The sequence below is a fragment of the Lagenorhynchus albirostris genome, chromosome 3 (assembly GCF_949774975.1).
Source record: "Lagenorhynchus albirostris chromosome 3, mLagAlb1.1, whole genome shotgun sequence".
Taxonomy (NCBI): Eukaryota; Metazoa; Chordata; class Mammalia; order Artiodactyla; family Delphinidae; genus Lagenorhynchus; species Lagenorhynchus albirostris.
The window spans coordinates 159,507,601-159,525,280 of record NC_083097.1 but is presented as its reverse complement, the minus strand read 5'-3'; the positions used below and the strand labels follow the sequence as shown (position 1 = coordinate 159,525,280).

General features: G+C 50.7%; 2 protein-coding genes and 1 long non-coding RNA gene across 4 annotated transcripts; 2 read left to right on the top strand and 1 right to left on the bottom strand.

Moving 5' to 3' along the window:
- Nucleotides 1–200: 200 nt before the first annotated feature.
- Nucleotides 201–5,820, top strand: RAB3A (RAB3A, member RAS oncogene family). The gene is made up of 5 exons (XM_060144797.1): nucleotides 201–338; nucleotides 1,485–1,712; nucleotides 2,858–2,976; nucleotides 3,608–3,732; nucleotides 4,973–5,820. The coding sequence occupies exons 2-5, from the start codon at nucleotides 1,485–1,487 to the stop codon at nucleotides 5,161–5,163; spliced, it is 663 nt and encodes a 220-aa protein (XP_060000780.1). The 5' UTR covers nucleotides 201–338; the 3' UTR covers nucleotides 5,164–5,820.
- Nucleotides 5,821–5,866: 46 nt separating this feature from the next.
- MPV17L2 (MPV17 mitochondrial inner membrane protein like 2) lies at nucleotides 5,867–8,856 on the bottom strand. 2 transcript variants are annotated; one of them, XM_060144796.1, is made up of 5 exons: nucleotides 8,575–8,856; nucleotides 7,776–7,946; nucleotides 6,998–7,074; nucleotides 6,709–6,837; nucleotides 5,867–6,505 (listed from the first exon to the last, which is right to left on the bottom strand). In XM_060144796.1, the coding sequence occupies exons 1-5, from the start codon at nucleotides 8,759–8,761 to the stop codon at nucleotides 6,476–6,478; spliced, it is 594 nt and encodes a 197-aa protein (XP_060000779.1). In that variant the 5' UTR covers nucleotides 8,762–8,856; the 3' UTR covers nucleotides 5,867–6,475. The 2 variants fall into 2 exon arrangements, with proteins under 2 accessions (XP_060000779.1, XP_060000778.1); XM_060144795.1 differs by having other exon boundaries at nucleotides 5,867–6,388; nucleotides 8,575–8,841.
- Nucleotides 8,857–9,148: 292 nt separating this feature from the next.
- On the top strand, nucleotides 9,149–11,917 carry LOC132517485 (uncharacterized). Its single transcript, XR_009539749.1, has 3 exons — nucleotides 9,149–9,626; nucleotides 10,364–10,514; nucleotides 11,680–11,917. It is a non-coding gene; the product is annotated as an uncharacterized LOC132517485 (long non-coding RNA).
- The last annotated feature ends 5,763 nt before the right edge of the window (nucleotides 11,918–17,680 follow it).

Genomic DNA, 17,680 nt, shown 5'->3' with positions numbered 1-17,680 from the left:
CCCCTCCCGCACCGCTTCTGCTAGCTACTGGATGAGCTCGCTGGGCCCCGCCCCATTCTCATGTCAATCTGCGTGAGAACCCCGCCCCTCCCGGCTCTGCGTGCGACCGTGGACCACCTCCCCATCTGTGGCTCCTCCCCAGAATGGCGTCACGACCTCATCTGCATATTAAGTCCCGCCCCTCTGTGCAGGACGTCACCGCGGACTGCAGGGGCCTGAGCCGCTGCCGTCGCCTCCGCTGACACGCAGCCCCACATCAGCGCACTGGGGGCCCTGTCACCGCCGCTGCCAAAAAAGTCGCTGCCGCTAGGGTCGCCGCCGCATCAGTGTAGGGCAAGGTGAGCTCCCGGACGGTCCGGTGCGCTCCCTCTCGGAGCACATACATAACCTTCATTTGACTGATGGGCTGGGGTAGGGGGACGAAGTTGGCCGGCGTTAAATGAGGGGAAGGATGCGGCGGTCGCGAGCCTGGGGAGGGGTAGGGCCCCGGCTTCCTCTACCTGCCCTATCCTCACCCCTCACCCCCATCCCTCCACCCCCGGCTCTGCGGCGGAGGGGGAGGGGAGACGAGACCAGTGCCTTGCGGGAAGCTGTGCGCGCGGGAGGCTCCGTGCGTGCGCGTGCGTGTGGTGTGCACACGCGTGTGCGCGCCCGCCTGTGCGGGCGGATCTGTGTGTACCCTTGCTTGTGTACCAGGGTATTCTCGTGTGACCCCTTGGAGGTCCCGATCCAAGTTTGTGCGTGTTTCAGGCATGTGGAGGGAGACGCGTGGACTGTGCGTGTGCGTGCACAGCAATGTGCATATGTGCACGGAGATGCGTGCCCGTGTGGGTGACGTGTACTCGGCTGCACGGGTGGAGGACGCAGTGCGCACGGGTGGGTTTGCACATTTGTATATGCATGTCGGTGAGCAGACAGGCTCTGTCCCGTGCACCGAGTGTGTTCGACGCTCAGATATGCACGAGCGTGTCCGAGTGTGTGCCCTGCTGTGTGCACGTGAGCGTGTGCACGCCCCGCTCCTATCACGTGATGTAGCTGTCTCAGCCCGAGCTCTCCCAGCCTGGGAGTCTGGGAGGAGGACTGCGGACACGCGTCCCTGTGGTACCGTACACGCGTGTGCACGTGCGCCCGCGTGGCTCAATTCTGAGGAACATGAATGATTGATGGGGGGCGGGGCCGGCCGTAGTCACCCCTCCAGGCGCAGCTGTAGTGCTTAGGTTACAGCCGGACCTGGGGAACAGGCGTGCTGGAGGGGGCTGCAGGGGTGTCTCCATCCCCTGCGTTCTGAGGTTCTCCCCTGAAACCTCGGGCCTTTCAAGGTCATGGCCCGCCCTCTGCCGTGGGCTGCACCGTTACTACTGGGGCTCCTGATGGGATAAGGGTAACCTCCGTCCTTCTCTGGGAGCTCTCCATCCTGAGCCTGGGCTTGAGTGTTTGGGGGTGGAGGGAGACCCCTCACGCTCGTCTACGCTCCGCACCCCCAGATGGCATCCGCCACAGACTCTCGCTATGGGCAGAAGGAGTCCTCGGACCAGAACTTCGACTATATGTTCAAGATCCTCATCATCGGAAATAGCAGCGTGGGCAAGACGTCTTTCCTCTTCCGCTACGCAGACGACTCCTTCACGCCTGCCTTTGTCAGCACTGTAGGCATTGACTTCAAGGTCAAGACCATCTACCGAAACGATAAGAGGATCAAGCTGCAAATCTGGGTGGGTCCAGCTGGGGGGCTTCTGGCTTCATCACTCTCCCTCCCGAGAATAGCAGCCCCAGCTTTGCCTATTTCTTTCCTGTCTAGATTCATTCATTACACACTGGGCATTTATCAAGCACTTACTGTGTACAAGGGGCTAGAGGCACTGAAGAGAGTGCCCCTGTTCTTCCATCAGTGCCTAATCAGTGCTCTTCAGGGGTGGGGAAGGAGCAAATGCTGGGTCCTCTCCTGACCCTGACATCATCAGATGCATCATTTGCTTGGTGCCTCAGTTTCCCCGTGTTCAAGTTCCTCCATGTGTGTCTGTATCAGGTTTGAGAGGGATCTTGACCCCCAACCTCATTCCCTGGGACAGGAGCAGGCTCCTCCGTCAGGGTCTTCTGGCCACTTTCCTCAACGCCCCCGAGGCCTGAGGAAGCCTGCCAAATGCCAAGTCAGAACTGCTCGTTCCCTGCCCACAGTCCTTCCGCGGCTCCCACCTCACTCCGGGCAAAACCTGCACCCCTCCAGGCAGCCAGACCCTGCCTAGTCTGCCCGTGTTGTTACCCCATCTCATCTGTCTCCTTCCATCTCTGTCTCAGCCTCTTCACTGTTCCTCAGATGTACCAAATGCAGTCCCACTTCAGGGCATTTGCCCGGGCTGTGCCTTCTGCCTGGACCGTCCTTCCTCTGATCCCCACATGGTTCCCTCCTTCATCCTTCAAGTTTAAAATTGAAGGCAGCCCACGCTGCCCATCCTTGTCGGGCTTTTTTCTCCTCAGTCCTCGCCACCCTCTGACGATACATTTTCTACCTTTTCACAGGTTTATTGTCTGTTTCCTGCACTGGATTGTCAGTTTCACAAGGGCAGTGATTTTGGTCCATTTTGTTTACAGCTGTGTCCCCAGTGCCCAGCACAGGGTGTGGCACAGGTACACGTGTGTTGAATGAATGAGGGAACGATTCTGTAGGTACCTTAGGATGACTGGGTACCACATTCCCAGTGCAGGCAGCCAGCTCACTCTCCCTGACCCACTGTGCCTCTGGGCAAGCCCCTGCTCCTCTGGGCCTCGAGGACGCTGGACCTGACCATCTCAGAGTTCATACCCACTCTGAGGAGTTTCCGTGTGTGTCCTCTCTGACACCCTGTCTCTTCTTCCCCAGGACACGGCGGGGCAAGAGCGGTATCGGACCATCACGACAGCCTACTACCGGGGCGCCATGGGCTTCATCCTCATGTACGACATCACCAATGAGGAGTCCTTCAATGCGGTGCAGGACTGGTGAGCGTGCCCCTACCTGCTCACAGATGGTCTTCTGAGCTAGGCTTGGTGTAAAGCCTGGGGTACAGGCAGAGATCAGGGAGCCCCAGCCGCTTGGCAGAAATGTAAATAACAATATTGGGGTCCCAGCCCTGCTATCAATCTATAATCATTAAAACAGTGTGGCATCAGCTCAAAATAATGGGAAGCAGGGTTTCAGGTGGAAAAATGAAACTGTAAACATACAGGAAAAAAAATCTGGGAGGGACAGAAAATATGAAGACAGTTTGCATAGGTTAGAGGATATAAACATTGACATTTTCTGACTAGAGTAATGATACATTTTGAGAAAATGTTTGAATTTGTTTAAGAGCGAGAATCCTTCTCTGGGGGTGGGGGGGGATCTGGGAAGGATGGGAAAAGCTGCTTGAAAGAGGGACTCCCAAGAGCAGTGAACTGTGGGAGCAGACACCTGCAGAGTGTTCCTGGCAGGACAAAGACAGGGAGGAGGATCGAGCCTGCCTCCCTCAAGAATTAAAGAATTAATGGGAGGTGGGGGCTGGAGTGGGGGGGAGGATGGGGAGAAGGGGGAGAGGGGGGCGGAGCTCAGTTTCTCCAAGCCCTAACCCTCCTCTGTCACCACCTCCTCCAGGTCAACCCAGATCAAGACCTACTCATGGGACAATGCCCAGGTGCTGCTGGTGGGGAACAAGTGTGACATGGAGGATGAGCGGGTGGTGTCGTCGGAACGCGGTCGGCAGCTGGCTGACCACCTGGGTGAGTACCCAGCGAGGCTGGACACCCACAGGCTAGGAAAGGGACACTGAGGCCCTGAAAGGGGAGGAGACACACCCAAAGTCTCACAGCAAAGCCAGGATTCGAGTCCAGATGATTCATACTTTCTGCAAGCTGGCCTTGATCCAGGGGCCATTTGAGGTGAGTCTCTTTTTTTTTTAATTAATTTATTTTATTTATTTATTTTTGGCTGCATTGGGTCTTCACTGCTGTGCGCGGGCTTTCTCTAGTTGCGGCAAGTGGGGGCTACTCTTCGTTGGGGTGCACGGGCTTCTCATTGCAGTGGCTTCTCTTGCTGCGGAGCACGGGCTCCAGGCACGCAGGCTTCAGTAGTTGTAGCACGCAGGCTCAGTAGTGGTAGCTCGCGGGCTCTAGAGCACAGGCTCAGTAGTGGCGGCGCACGGGCTTAGTTGCTCCGCAGCATGTGGGATCTTCCCTGACCAGGGCTTGAACCCATGTCCCCTGCATTAGCAGGCGGATTCTTAACCACTGCGCCACCAGGGAAGCCCCTAGAGGTGAGTCTTGATGGATGCTTAAGAGTTTGCTCTGCAGGAAGTTTCTGATTCATTCTGATACTCTCACTGCTCAGCCTTGTGCTGGGTGTTGCTGGGCCCCTGAGAGGCCTCCAGCTTTGTGAGAGAGGAAAGGACCTCAGCTGGGGGAGCCAGGCTCTGCCTGGCATAGGTAAGTCTTCCTGGAAGTGGGCCTTGGATCTGGTACTTAAAGAAAAAGGAGGTCTTTCAGACAGAAGAAACAGTGTGGGCAAAGGCCAGACATGGGAAAGCTCCTTTTGGCAAAGTTTTATGTGACTGCAGCATGAGGGTCACTTGGAGGAAATATGGCTGATCTCGCAGGGCCTGAAGCACGAGCTGAGGAGCCAGACCTTTCAGAGGGCAATAGGGAGCCATGGAGAGTGTGTGAGCAGGGGAAGGCCTGGGTCTGAATGTCAGATGCCGCCAGGGCCAGGGCTAGGCTGGATGGTGGAAGCAGGGAAGTGGGTCTTACCAGGGCTCTGGGGACAATAAGAGGGGATAGTTTTAGGGTGAAGAAAGGAGTGCAGGAAATAAAGGCTGACTCAGTCCAGTGTTGCTTCCCCAAGGGACCTGTCAGTGCCTTTAACGTGCAGTTGGCACTGGGAATCTCCAGGTGTTAACTGCCCTCAGAAAAGTGTCTCTGGGCGTGGGGGAACCAGGGTCCTCACCCCTCCCTTCCCTGACCACAGGGTTCGAGTTCTTTGAGGCAAGCGCCAAGGACAACATTAATGTCAAGCAGACCTTTGAGCGGCTGGTGGATGTCATCTGCGAGAAGATGTCCGAATCATTGGACACAGCCGATCCTGCAGTCACGGGCACCAAGCAGGGCCCACAGCTCACGGACCAGCAGGCGCCCCCGCACCAGGACTGCGCCTGCTGAGAGCTGCCCCGCCCCATCCTGGCCCCGCCCTCTGGGCCTGAGCCAGGGCCCCTACTGGCCATGGGCGTGAGTCCCCTGCCCTGATTTAGCCCATCACCCTATTTATTATCGTAGCTATTTATTTATTTATTTATTGGAGATGTCCCCCAGGGGCTCGGGCACCCCACCTGCTCCGTGCCCCACCCTGTACATACAGCCCTGTTCCCGCTCTGCAGTGGCGTGTCGTGGCCCCGTGAACTCACCACTCACCCTTCTCTCCAGACCCCACCTTTTTATAAATTCACCCCCATCAACAGTTATCAGTTTTTAAGTGGGGGCCAGATGACACCCCAGCGCAGTCTGGTTGCATGATGCAAGGTAGCCAGACCTGCCAGCCTCCTGGCTGTGACACGGTAGGTCCAGGTGACTGCAGGCATCTCGACATGGACCACGGGGTGTGTCAGAGCCAGGAAATGGCCCGCCTGGCTCCTCGCCCCCAAGGTTGTACCTGTTTTTGGAGGGGGGTGGGGGCTGCTGTGGATATTCACCACCCTGGGACACCACCTCTCACCAGACCTGTTCTGATGTCATGAGTGTCAAACATGCCCCCCAGTCCCCCCAGGAGATGTCATGACAACACTACACACACCCAATAAAGTGAATGGACGACACAGTGTCCCTATGAGCGCCGGCCTGCCAGTGCTGGCTTTGCTCATCCACAAGATTTTCAATTACAAAGAGAATTTAATTCTCTATACTTCCATAGTCCACGAACAGAGGATGAGACTGGAGGCTACATACCCCACCCAAGGCTCCAAATTCTGGGGGCCCTTCTCCAAGTGTATGGGCGATGTCCCCACCTTGGTCCCAGGGTCCAGCCCGCAGGAGTGTTGAGGGCTTGGTACTAGCTGGCTGGCTGAGGCCCAGTGCTGAGGGTGGAACGTCTGTCACCAGTCACTTGAGGCTCTCCCAGAAGGGTTGGGGGATGACGGTCCATCTTCATGGTTGTGTTCCAGATGGAGAAACAGAGGCCCGGCAGTGGGCTTGGAAGGGGCAGCCCAACCGGATGCCTAGGAATCAGGGTGGGCCTAGGACTGGGCCCAGCAGTCCGTTCCCCTTCCTGCCCAGGCGGCTGGTCAGCTGAGGGTCAGTCTTGCCCTGGCCGGCATGTGGTGGCAGTGTGGGGCAGCTCAGTCTGCACAGTGCCCAGGGCCACACAGCCTGGGGGCGCTGGGGGGCCTGGGATCTGTCCACACAAGAGGATCTGGTTACAGGCATTTGTTCATCCCTCTGGGCTCCTCACTGAACCCTCCTCCACCCGTCAGGGCTGGGGTCAGCCTTGCCGGACAGATGCGGCAGGGACCTGGCCGAGGTCACATCAGACAGAAGACGTGGGCTTGGTCTTCACCCTGCTATTGATCAGCAACCCACCCACCCACCATGGGGTGCAGGTTGTCCCGGGCACAAGAGACTCGCACCCTGGAGCGTAGTTGTACTGCCATTTGGGGCTCACACATGTGGCCCCCCAGGAGTCCCCTGGGTACTTGGTCTGCCCACTGCGCTTACCCGGTATTTCAGATAGGAGAGGTATGTGTCCCAGCCCAGCGTCAGGCCGTTGATGTAGGTGACTCGGAACTGGGGGGGCACGAAGAGGAAGTTCACCAGCTGCGCAGCAGGCCACACGCACCAGTCAGTCTACGGGGAGGGGTGGAATGCAGTGAGAGGCGGGGCCGGGCGGGGCCGGGTGGCTGTGAGAGGTGGGGCTTTGAAAGGGGGTGCCTGTGAAAGGGAGAGGAGGGACAGATGCAAGGGGGCGGAGATGAAGGATAGGCGGGGCCTGGGCAGGCACGCCCACCTTGTAGAATTCCCAGAACTTGTCCCGCAGCTCCTGGCAGCTCTCGCCCAGGGTCTGGCCCTCCAGGCAGCCAAGGCCTAGGAAGGAAACCAAGAGATGAGAGTGTCAGAGGCTGGGGAGTACGGAGTACGACAGTAGAGCGGGTGGGGTAGGACCCCTGAGGAACAGTGTCTCAGGCAGAGGAAACAGGACATTTAAAAGCCTTGCAGTGGGAAGGGCAGCACAGCAGGGTGGCTAAACAACAGAACAAGTCAAGTCGGGGAGAAGTGAGAGGAGAGAGGTCTGTCGTGAATAATCGCGTACCCTGAGGGATGCAAGTGAGAGGAGAGAGGTCTGTCGTGAATAATCGCGTACCCTGAGGGATGCGTACGCCACACACCCTTGTTGAGGCTGAGGCTAGTTTATTACCGGTCCTAGGATGCTTGTGCCCTGTCAACGTCAGTCTCAGCTCCCCTTCCTCCAGCCTCAGAGCCTTTGCGTGGGCTGTTCCCCCTGCCTGCTGGCTCCTTCTTCAAGTCTCAGCTGAGTGTCTTCTCCTTTGGGACGTTCTCCCAACCCAGGGCAGCCCCATCAGACACTGTCTTCATCCTTCCTACATTTAGCATCCTTCTCTGTGATTCTGCCATTCACACTTGCCTCCCCTGGGTCTGTCCTATCACCACTGTACCCCAGCCTTCAGGAGGTGCATCAGTAATGGGTCTCCACATCCTTAACACAAAGTTGGCTCTGTCCCTCCCGACCTATGAGGGGCAAAGCCCAAGCTCACGGGGCTCCTTACCCAAGAAGTACCAGACGCCCAGCATGGGAGAGGCCACCAGTTGGTCGACGAGGACCTTCCTGAGGACGTTTGGGAGGCCACGGAAGCCAGATGCAGGGAGCAGGCGGTCCAGCCAGAGGTACCAGTAGTGCAGGAAAGGGCCCATGCTGCAGCCCACAGCAAACATGCTCGCTGTGGGCGGTCCAAGAGTCAGGGGGTGCATGTTAGGCCAGCAAAGCCCCCAATTCACTCCCTCCCTAAGACCTGGGTAAGCCTGACACTCTCCCAGAGCCCAACCCATTACTAGCCCCACTGCCACGTACCATTCCAAGAGCTGCGTTTGCATTTTCTTCCCTCATTCCCTCACCACCGTGGCAGAGTGTTCTACCATCGCCCCGCTTTCCAGAGGAGGAAACAGAGGCACAGCGGGTAGGGAAGTGTGGGACCAGGGCGCGATCCTAGGCTGGCTGGGGCCAGACGCTGCGCCCTTGACTACCCCGGGTGCAGCATCCTGTGCTCAACGCTAGATCTCTCAGTGCAAGAGAGAGGGAAGCGGACCAGGGGTTGGGCGGGGACCTGACCCTCAGGATGGGAGCGAACAGAAACCCCACGTATGATAGGGGATGAAGACCTCCGAGGGGGGAGGGGACAGAGATCAGGGAGGGGCTGTCTAGGGTGCACGCTGAGGTCAAGGGTCTTGCCAGGGACTGAGGTCACGGGTCATGGGTCACGGCACGCGGGTCCGGGTCACAGGTCTCCGAATTGAGGTTGGGGCCAAAAATCCTCTGGGGTCAAAGGCCAGCAGCACTCGCCCCCTCACCTGAGCGCCGCATGTCAAACTTCTGGCCGGGCCGGGCGCGGATCTCCCAGGACTGGCGCGCTCCATCCCCGGCCGCCATAAGAGTGCCGCAGCCCAGCGTGTTGGTGACGAGCAACGCACGGCCTTGGAACAGGGGCTGCCCCGCGGCCCAAAGGCCGCGCAGCCAGCACCAGCCGCCGGACGCCATCGCCTGCCGGGACCTAGGAACTGGCACACCCGGCCGCCCTGCCCATGCCGGCCAATCTCCAGTCACCCCGCGTCCCGGATCCCCGCCTCGCGCCGTGCTACCCAATCGCACGCTGCCTTCGTGATTTGCATGCTTCCCCAAGTCACTGCAGCCAATCGTCGACCGCTTACCTCTTCACTTTGCCGGCCCCGAGAGGTATTAGCCAATTAAAAGTCGGTATCCCGTCTAGAGGCTAATTGCCGAACGAAGCCGCACACCGCCTTCCGCGCCTTACGGGCCAATCGCAAATAGGCTTTGCGTCACACCGCGCATGCCAATTGCTGTCGTTCTAACCTCGTTTTCCCGCCCCTATCAGCTCTGGCCTATGGGTAACCGCCTCCACACCCTTATTTGCCTGCCCAGTACTGAACTGGCCAATCGGAGACCCTCGCTGACTATCGTTAGGCTGGCAAATCATTGACTGTCGTCCTGCGTCCCGCATTGAGATGGCCAATCTGGAACAACTCTACCGAGTTCTCTCTTGTAGTTGCCCTCCAGATTTCCAGATTCTCCCGAAATTCCTGAAAAGGGGATCGGACTGTGGCCATGACTACCGGGGCGGAAGTCCAATCCCGCAGAGACTCGAGAAAGTGGGGGCGGGGCTACAGTTCTGCGGCGCGCGCAGGCCGCTGGGATCCTTGTGTAGACGTTGACCTTGGTCCTGACGACTGCTGGGTATCTGACCTCAGTTCAAGAATAATATAATTAAAACGTTAGGCACTGTTCTGGGCACATGACGTGCATTAAGACATTTCACAGCAACTTTGTGTTGCTGCAGGGACAGTTTTATCACCTTGTTATTTCCTGTGTTCCTGGAGGGGAAAATGTGAGTTTCAATGGAAATCTATGCGTTACCTGCAGGAACAGGGTGTCGCAAACTGTAGCCTGTGGGCCAAATCCTGTCGGCGCCGGTTTTGGTGAGGCTCGCGAGCTAAGAATTCTCTTACCTTTTTAAATTGGTCGGTGAAAAAATCCAAATAATATTCTGGGACATGTGAAAATTATATGAAATTCAAATTTCCGAATCCATAAATAAAGCTGTGTTGGAACACAGTCATGCCCATTTGTTTCTTTATTGTCTACTCTCATTACAATGAGCAGTTGCAACAAAGATTGTATGGTCTGCAAAAACTAAACTATTTATTTGACTCTACAAAAAAATTTTTTTTCCTCTTTGTTAGAGGACACCCTTCAGGGTTTTCTGATTTTGATTCTATGGGAGATATTTTATAAACCCTGTGGTTATAACTGATAACAGGGAAAAATAATTCTTCCCTATAGACATGCAAATGAATTCTGCTGAGTGGAGAGATGCCCACCCCCCATTTTTTTGCCTTCATTTGCACATTCATTTTACTGTGCTTGTTTTGTCTTGTTGTTTGGTTCTTCTTTGAATTGGGTTTAACGCCTGACCAGTTAGTTCCCTTTATTAACAACGAGTTAACAATTTTTAACACATGCTCATTTTTATTTCTGTATGAGAGTCGTGATTTTTACCTTTTTTGGGAAAATTATCCTTCAACACTTCCTACTGCTGTCAAGTAACTCAGCCTGGTATTCCAGGTTCCAGATTTTACTGCATTTTTGTGGAAAACCTCCAAAATGGTTAAAAGAGGGGGAAAAGTCAAATTACGATTCACGAAACAGAGTCAGGTCAACTTTTTCAGCAGAGAAGTGCATTTCATGGTGGCTGAAGCCCTGGCAACTCCAAGAGGTAAGAGAATCTCGCTGATTCTCTATTTTTCTCATCTGTGTTTTCCTCTCTCTAGATAGGTGCCTTGTTTTTGATGTTTTTATGATGGGTAATGTCACCAGCATTAGAGGCATCAGGGACTGGGAATTTGGCTTTATGGTCTGACCATTTGGCAATCTCTATCAATGTATTACTGGTTTACTGGCTGAAAAGCAATGGAGAATCCATTAAGAATTGAGTGCCCACCAGGAGGAACAGCTTTTGACGTCTAGACCTGTGATTTTGGGTGTTTCTGTTGAAGGAGTTTTCAGAACATGCCACCGCAAAATATGCTACTCTGGCAGATTGATTATTTTGAGTTAAAGGCATTAGTAAGACTGCAAGATGCAAGAAGGGCTCTTGGTCTTTCCTTTTTCTTACTGAAAGCAGGAAATAAAATTCCCATGGCAAAGGTGCCCTCCCTCTACTGGGAGGAAGAAACCCTCTTATCCCCAGAGACAGGGAGTCAAAGCTGAGAGAAATCTGTACAAACAGGTCTTGTTGAAATAACTCTTATCTTCCTTTAGTCTCCCCCATGTATTTTAGTTGCTTTTCTGCAGTTGACGCTCTGTTCAACCTAGTAAATAACAAGTCTTTGGGTCTTCATTTTTCTTGCGAAGACTTCCACGTACACGTAAATAAATTTTTTATGCTTTTCCCCTGTTAATCTGTCTCGTGTGTCAGTCTCAGCCAGAGACTTGTGTGCCGAGAGCTTGGCTTGGCTTTCTGTCTGCTAGGCCATGCTGGTTTTGGTCCTACATGTCCAACCATCAGGTGAGAGCCCTGAGAATATGTAGATGGCCAGAAAGAAATGTGGGTTGCACTCCATTTGTGGCTGGGGTCCTACCGACTACTGGACCACTGTTGCCAGCCTCTGAGGGGAATTGTCTAAGTCTTTCTTCTGCCCATCTTTGGGAGCGGCTGTGGAACTTGAGAGAGCTGCCTTTTTTGCACCCTCTTTGGGGACCCCTCTATGGTTTAGTCATAGAAGCCTGATTGGTTTTGGTTTTGAATCACTTGGTATGCTTTTGGTTAAAAAAAGAAGTTAAAAAAAAAAAAAAGGGAGTTCAATACTGCCGGGAAAATTTACTGTTTGTCTGGGCTGAAACCTGATGATAAGATATTGAAAGGATTTTTTTTTTTAAAGGAACTCGATGTCAGAAATTGGCTTTATTGGAGACATTCAGAGCCTGATTGGAACTATTTTCAAGGCCTTCTTCTTTCCTAAGCTAAAATGGAGCTATGTACTCAGAGGGCTATTTGGAAATACACCGGCAAGAAAAAAAGTTTAAAAAGGCTTCTTGACAAATATTAGTAACTTGATCCATCTGCCAGAAACACACTTTGGATCCAAATTTTCTTTTTCCTTCAATAATGAGTTTAAAATTTTTGTACCTGTCTCATGGCTAAAATTTAAAAATAAAAGTTATAAGATCTCTGCTTCTGTCTCTAGGTTTATGTTTGTCTATATACATGTGATATTCTTCTACCTCTGGGAAGTATTGCTAAAAATTAACTTGTAAAAGAGCTCTATTTAATTGGCTTTAAAAAAAGTGCTTATGTAAGTTGATTAGTCAAACTGTCTCTACTAGATGTTTAGATTATAAAACTGTAAATTCAAACTAAGAACAAAACAGACAATAAAAGTTAATTGCTTGTTGTATATCAAGCACAACAGTAAATTTTAAAATAAAGGAGGTCATATATTTAACTTTTTACATTCTTCTGTGATTTTTGATACTTGCTTGATTTATCAACAAGAAAAATAACAAGATTATGGCTAGCTATTTAATGACTCATGAAGTTTTCATGAATAATTTAAGCATAATTGTTAAAAACAAGTTAAGTAATAAATGTAAATAGGATAAAAGTTTATAAGTGAACTTCTCAACAATAATTTTGTTTTATAATATCTCCTTAAAAATAGTTTCTAGGGCTTCCCTGGTGGTGCAGTGGATAAGAACCTGCCTGCCAATGCAGGGGACATGGGTTCCATCCCTGGTCCAGGAAGATCCCACATGCCACGGAGCAACTAAGCCCGTGCGCCACAACTACTGAGTCTGCGCTCTAGAGCCCGTGCTCCGCAGCAAGAGAAGCTACCGCAATGAGAAGCCCGTGCACCGCAGCGAAGAGTAGCCCCTGCTCGCCACAACTAGAGAAAGCCTGCGTGCAGCCACGAAGACCCAACACAGCCAAAAATAAATAAATTAAAAAAAAAATGTTTCTAGGGCTTCCCTGGTGGCGCAGTGGTTGAGAGTCCGCCTGCCGATGCAGGGGACACGGGTTCGTGCCCCGGTCTGGGAAGATCCCACGTGCCGCGGCGCGGCTGGGCCCGTGAGCCATGGCCGCTGAGCCTGCGCGTCCGGAGCCTGTGCTCCGCAACGAGAGAGGCTACAACAGTGAGAGGCCCGTGTACCGCAAAAAAAAAAAAAAAAAAAAAAGTTTCCAGAATCATTTTGGAAACTTGAAACCTTATACTAAGTTAAGTGAAATGGTGGATATTCATTGAATATGTAGATAATTTTCAAATATGAGAAAATACTGAAATATTAATCACTAAACATAAGTTTATCTCGTTGGCTTCTTAATTTTTACAAAGGGACTAGTGATGTTTCCGTTAGTAAAAACGTCCTTTGCCACATCAAAAAATTGTATTATAAGGAAGCATATGCCTCTAGAAATTATGAAATGATGTATTCATAAATTTGCTAATCTACTATAGAATGTTGGTATGGCCACAGGCAGTTTACAATTGCTTGCTTCCTAATTTTCACTGGAACTTAGGGTTATGAATTATAATCAATGTAAGTAAATGAAACTGCTAGGAATAATAAAGGTACAGGAAAAAAACTCTGTATGTGAAGTGTGCACGGAAAATAAGGTGTGTTTCTGCAGGAAAGAGTATGAGGTATGAAGGATGCGCTCTTTTTTTTTTTTAATTAGCAAGTATTTAATGTAATTTATTTATGTTTGGCTGCGTTGGGTCTTCGTTGCTGTGCATGGGCTTTCTCTAGTTGCGGCGAGCGGGGACTACTCTTCGTTGCGGTGCGCGGGCTTCTCATTGTGGTGGCTTCTCGTTGTGGAGCACAGGCTCTAGGCGCGTGGGCTTCAGTAGTTGTGACACACAGGCTCAGTAGTTGTGGCAGTCGGGCTTGGTTGCTCCACGGCATGTGATATCTTCCTGGACCAGTGATTGAACCCTTGTCCCCTGCATAGGCAGGCGGATTCTTAACCACTGAGCCACCAGGGAAGTCCAAGGATGCGTTCTTAGGAAGGAAAAAGAAGAGTAATTTTGTCCTTGTTTAAGGGTATTTAGTGATTGTCTCAAAATACAAGAGGAAAATAAAGGAGAAAAACCTAAATGGATTTAGAAAGTTGGAGAGGGAGAAAGAGGAAATCTTATCTTGTGTGGTCAAATTGGCAAAAATTAAATGGATTATTATAAGAATTTTAAAAATGAGCTTTATTTAAAATTGTTTTTATTGAAATATAGTTGATTTACAATGTTGCATTAGTTGCAGGTGTACAGCAAAGTGATTCAGTTATACATACATATATACCTATCTATTCCTTTTTAAATTCTTTTTCATTATAGGTTATTACAAGATATTGAGTATAGTTCCCTGTGCTGTACAGTAGGTCCTTGTTGGTTATCAACAATGAGCTTTAATATCAATAATGTGACTATGCAAAACTAGAATTTGACTTTCTCTGTTAAAAGAATAACATTTTCTTGGATTATTGTAAGAGATTTTTCTTTACCTGTTAAGTAATTCATATAGAAAACAAAGATTCTGTTTTATCAAAATGTTGTCTTTATCAAGTCTCTAATTAGGAAAACTGAGTCGTCTCAAAATTAAAAGAGCTGGAGGGGCTTCCCTGGTGGCGCAGTGGTTGAGAGTCCGCCTGCCGATACAGGGGACACGGGTTCGTGCCCCGGTCAGGGAGGATCCCACATGCTGCGGAGCAGCTGGGCCCGTGAGCCATGGCCGTTGAGCCTGTGCGTCCGGAGCCTGTGCGTCCGGAGCCTGTGCTCCACAACGGGAGAAGGCCACAACAGTGAGAGGCTCACATACTGCAAAAAAAAAAAAAAAAAAAAAAGAGCTGGAGCTTTTTCTTTTATTATGTTACTGTATTTGCCTGTCACATCTTTTATTGTCACTTTGGTTAAATAGGTAACTAAGTATTGTTTCATTTAACCTAGTGTTAATTTAACCTAGTGTTAATTTAACCTAGTGTTCAAATCTTTGACATTCTGGACAAACTTCCCAAAATCAAATCCTAAATTTTATTTCCCCTACACCGTGTTTCCTCTTGAACCATGGTTGGAATTTTAGAATTGGAGCCACTAAACTCTGTCTGCATACCTATTGGTCTGTAATTCAGAAGGCTTTTACTTCTCACTATGTTTTGTTGTGTTTTTCTACACCAGGAGGTGTGACAGGCAGGATTCTAAGATATGGCCCCAAGATTTCTGCCTCAGATGTACATCAGTACATCCTCCTCAAGTGTAGGTAGAACTTGTGAATATGATAAAATGCAAATATGACGTTATGTTGTATTTTAGAAGGGATTTTTTAAAAACTTATTTTATTGAAGTATAGTTGATTTACAGTGTTGTGTTAATTTTTAGAAGGGATTTTGTAGGCATAAGTACCCTAGTCAGTTAATTAAAAAGGAGCTTGGTTAGTGCTCTCACTGTGATGCATTTCTTTTTTTTTAATTGAAGTATAGTTGTATAATATTATATGTTATAGGTATACAATATAGTGATTCACAACTTTTAAAGGTTATACTCCATTTGTAGTTATTATAAAATATTGGTGGGACTTCCCTGGCAGCTCAGTGGATAAGACTCCCCGCTCCCAATGCAGGGGGCCTGGGTTCGATCCTTGGTCAGGGAACTAGATCCCACAGGCATGCCACAACTAAGAGTTTGCATGCCACAACTAAGGAGCCCGCCTGCCACAACTAAGACCTGGTGCAACCAAATAAATAAATATTTTTTTAAAAAAGATTGGGCTTCCCTGGTGGTACAGTGGTTAAGAATCCGCCTGCCAATGCAGGTGACACGGGTTCGAGCCCTGGTCCGGGAAGATCCCACATGCCACGAAACAGCTAAGCCGATGCGCCATAACTACTGAGCCTGTGCTCTACAGCCCGCTAGCCACAACTACTGAGCCTGCATGCCACAACTACTGAAGCCTGGGCGCCTAGAGCCCGTGCTCTGCAACAAGGGAAGCCACCGCAATGAGAAGCCTGCGCACCGCAACGAAGGGTAGCCTCCGCTCGCCACAACCAGAGAAAAGCCCACGTGCAGCAACAAAGACCCAATGCAGCCAAAAATAAAATAAATAAAATACAATTAAAAAGAATATTGGCTATAGTCCCCGTGTTGTAGAATATATCCTTGTAGCTTATTTTATACCTAATAGTCTCTACCTCTTAATCCCCTACCCCTATATTGCCCCTCTCCCCTCCCCCTCCCCACTAGTAACCACTAGCTTCTTCTCTATATCTGTGAGGTCTGCTTTTTTTTTTTTTAACATCTTTATTGGAGAATAATTGCTTTACAATTGTATGTCAGTATCTGCTTCATAACAAAGTGAATCAGTTATACATATACATATATCCCTATATCCCCTCCCTCTTGCGTCTCCCTCCCACCCTCCCTATCCCACCCCTCTAGGTGGTCACAAAGCACCGAGCTGATCTCTCTGTGCTATGTGGCTGCTTCCCACTAGCTATCTATTTTACATTTGGTAGTGTATATATGTCCATGCCACTCTGCTTCTTTTTTGTTACATTCAGTAGTTGGTTGTATTTTTTAGCTCTGTGATACATTTCTTTAAAAAAATTTTTTTAGTATTTATTTATTTATTTAATTTTTGGCTGCGTTTGGGTCTTAGTTGCAGCTCGTGGGATCTTTCGTTGTGGTGTGTGGGCTCCAGAGAGCGTGGGCTCTCAGTAGTTGTGGTGCACGGGCTTAGTTGCCCTGCAGCATGTGGGATCTTAGTTCCCCGACCAGGGATCGAACTCCCATCCCCTGAATTGGAAGGCAGATTCTTAAGCACTGGACCACCAGGGAAGTCCCTGTGATACAATTCTATTTGGCAAATTCCTGAAGGTGCATTGGCTGATGTTAGGGAACCACAGGACAGCATTATCAATCCTAATTCCAGTTACTGGTTCAAGTGTGAACTTGGCCACGAACCCACCACATTGCGTTTAGTCATCCCCTCAGGCTCCTCTGGTCTGTGATTCTGTCTGGGTTTTTTCTTGTTTTTCATGACCTTGACACTTTTGAAGAGGACCGGTGGGACATTTTGTAGAATGTCCCTCCATCTTGGTTCGGGTGCTGTTTTCTTGTGGTTAGACTGGGGTTCTGGGTTTTTGGGGAGAATCCCACAGAGGTGGTGTCCTCCTTGCGTCAGATGGTGCGTGTGATATCACATGATTTACCCCAGTGCCTCTAACTCGGATCACATGATGTTAACCAGGGTCACGTGAGGCTCACCTGGCTCACGTGATTAAGGGACGTCTGCCAGGTGTTTCTTTTTCTTTTTTTTTTTTTTTTTTGCGGTACGCGGGCCTCTCACTGTTGTGGCCTCTCCCGCCGCGGAGCACAGGCTCCGGAAGCGCAGGCTCAGCGGCCATGGCTCACGGGCCCAGCCGCTCCGCGGCATGTGGGATCTTCCCGGACCGGGGCACGAACCCACGTCCCCTGCATCGGCAGGCGGACTCTCAACCACGGCGCCACCAGGGAAGCCCAGCCAGGTGTTTCTACTCCACTGTCAGGTTACCATTTCTCCCTTTCCCTACTCTTTGGAATTGAGTTCCAAAATCCAGTCCACTCTCAGGGCTAGAGTGGGGGGGTGGAATTAAGCTCCACCTCCTGGAAGACAAGACTGTTTCCAGATACAATTTCACCAGCCAGTTTCAAGAAACTAAGCTGGACTTTTGGGAGCCAGTGCTTACAAAACCCTCACGGGAAAACTGGCTTGTCCCTGGCTTGAGGGTCAGCCCTACAGGTCCAGCCTGGCCAACCAAGATCCTTGCCATACTTTGGGGACATCAAAGAAGAGAGAAATTCACCAAAAGGCACAGATGAAACTGCAGGTGAAACTCGAGTTGTTATCTCCAGTTAA

Bases quoted from the DNA above. Each gene is read 5' to 3' on its own strand.
- RAB3A (XM_060144797.1), top strand. From the start codon at position 1,485: ATGGCATCCGCCACAGACTCTCGCTATGGGCAGAAGGAGTCCTCGGAC. The intron at 1,713-2,857 runs GTGGGTCCAGCT...CTTCTTCCCCAG, and splicing joins GGATCAAGCTGCAAATCTGG to GACACGGCGGGGCAAGAGCG. The intron at 3,733-4,972 runs GTGAGTACCCAG...CCCTGACCACAG, and splicing joins GCAGCTGGCTGACCACCTGG to GGTTCGAGTTCTTTGAGGCA.
- MPV17L2 (XM_060144795.1), bottom strand. From the start codon at position 8,761: ATGGCGTCCGGCGGCTGGTGCTGGCTGCGCGGCCTTTGGGCCGCGGGG. The intron at 7,947-8,574 runs GTGAGGGGGCGA...GACCGCCCACAG, and splicing joins GTTTGACATGCGGCGCTCAG to CGAGCATGTTTGCTGTGGGC. The intron at 6,838-6,997 runs GTGGGCGTGCCT...CCCTCCCCGTAG, and splicing joins AGTTCTGGGAATTCTACAAG to ACTGACTGGTGCGTGTGGCC.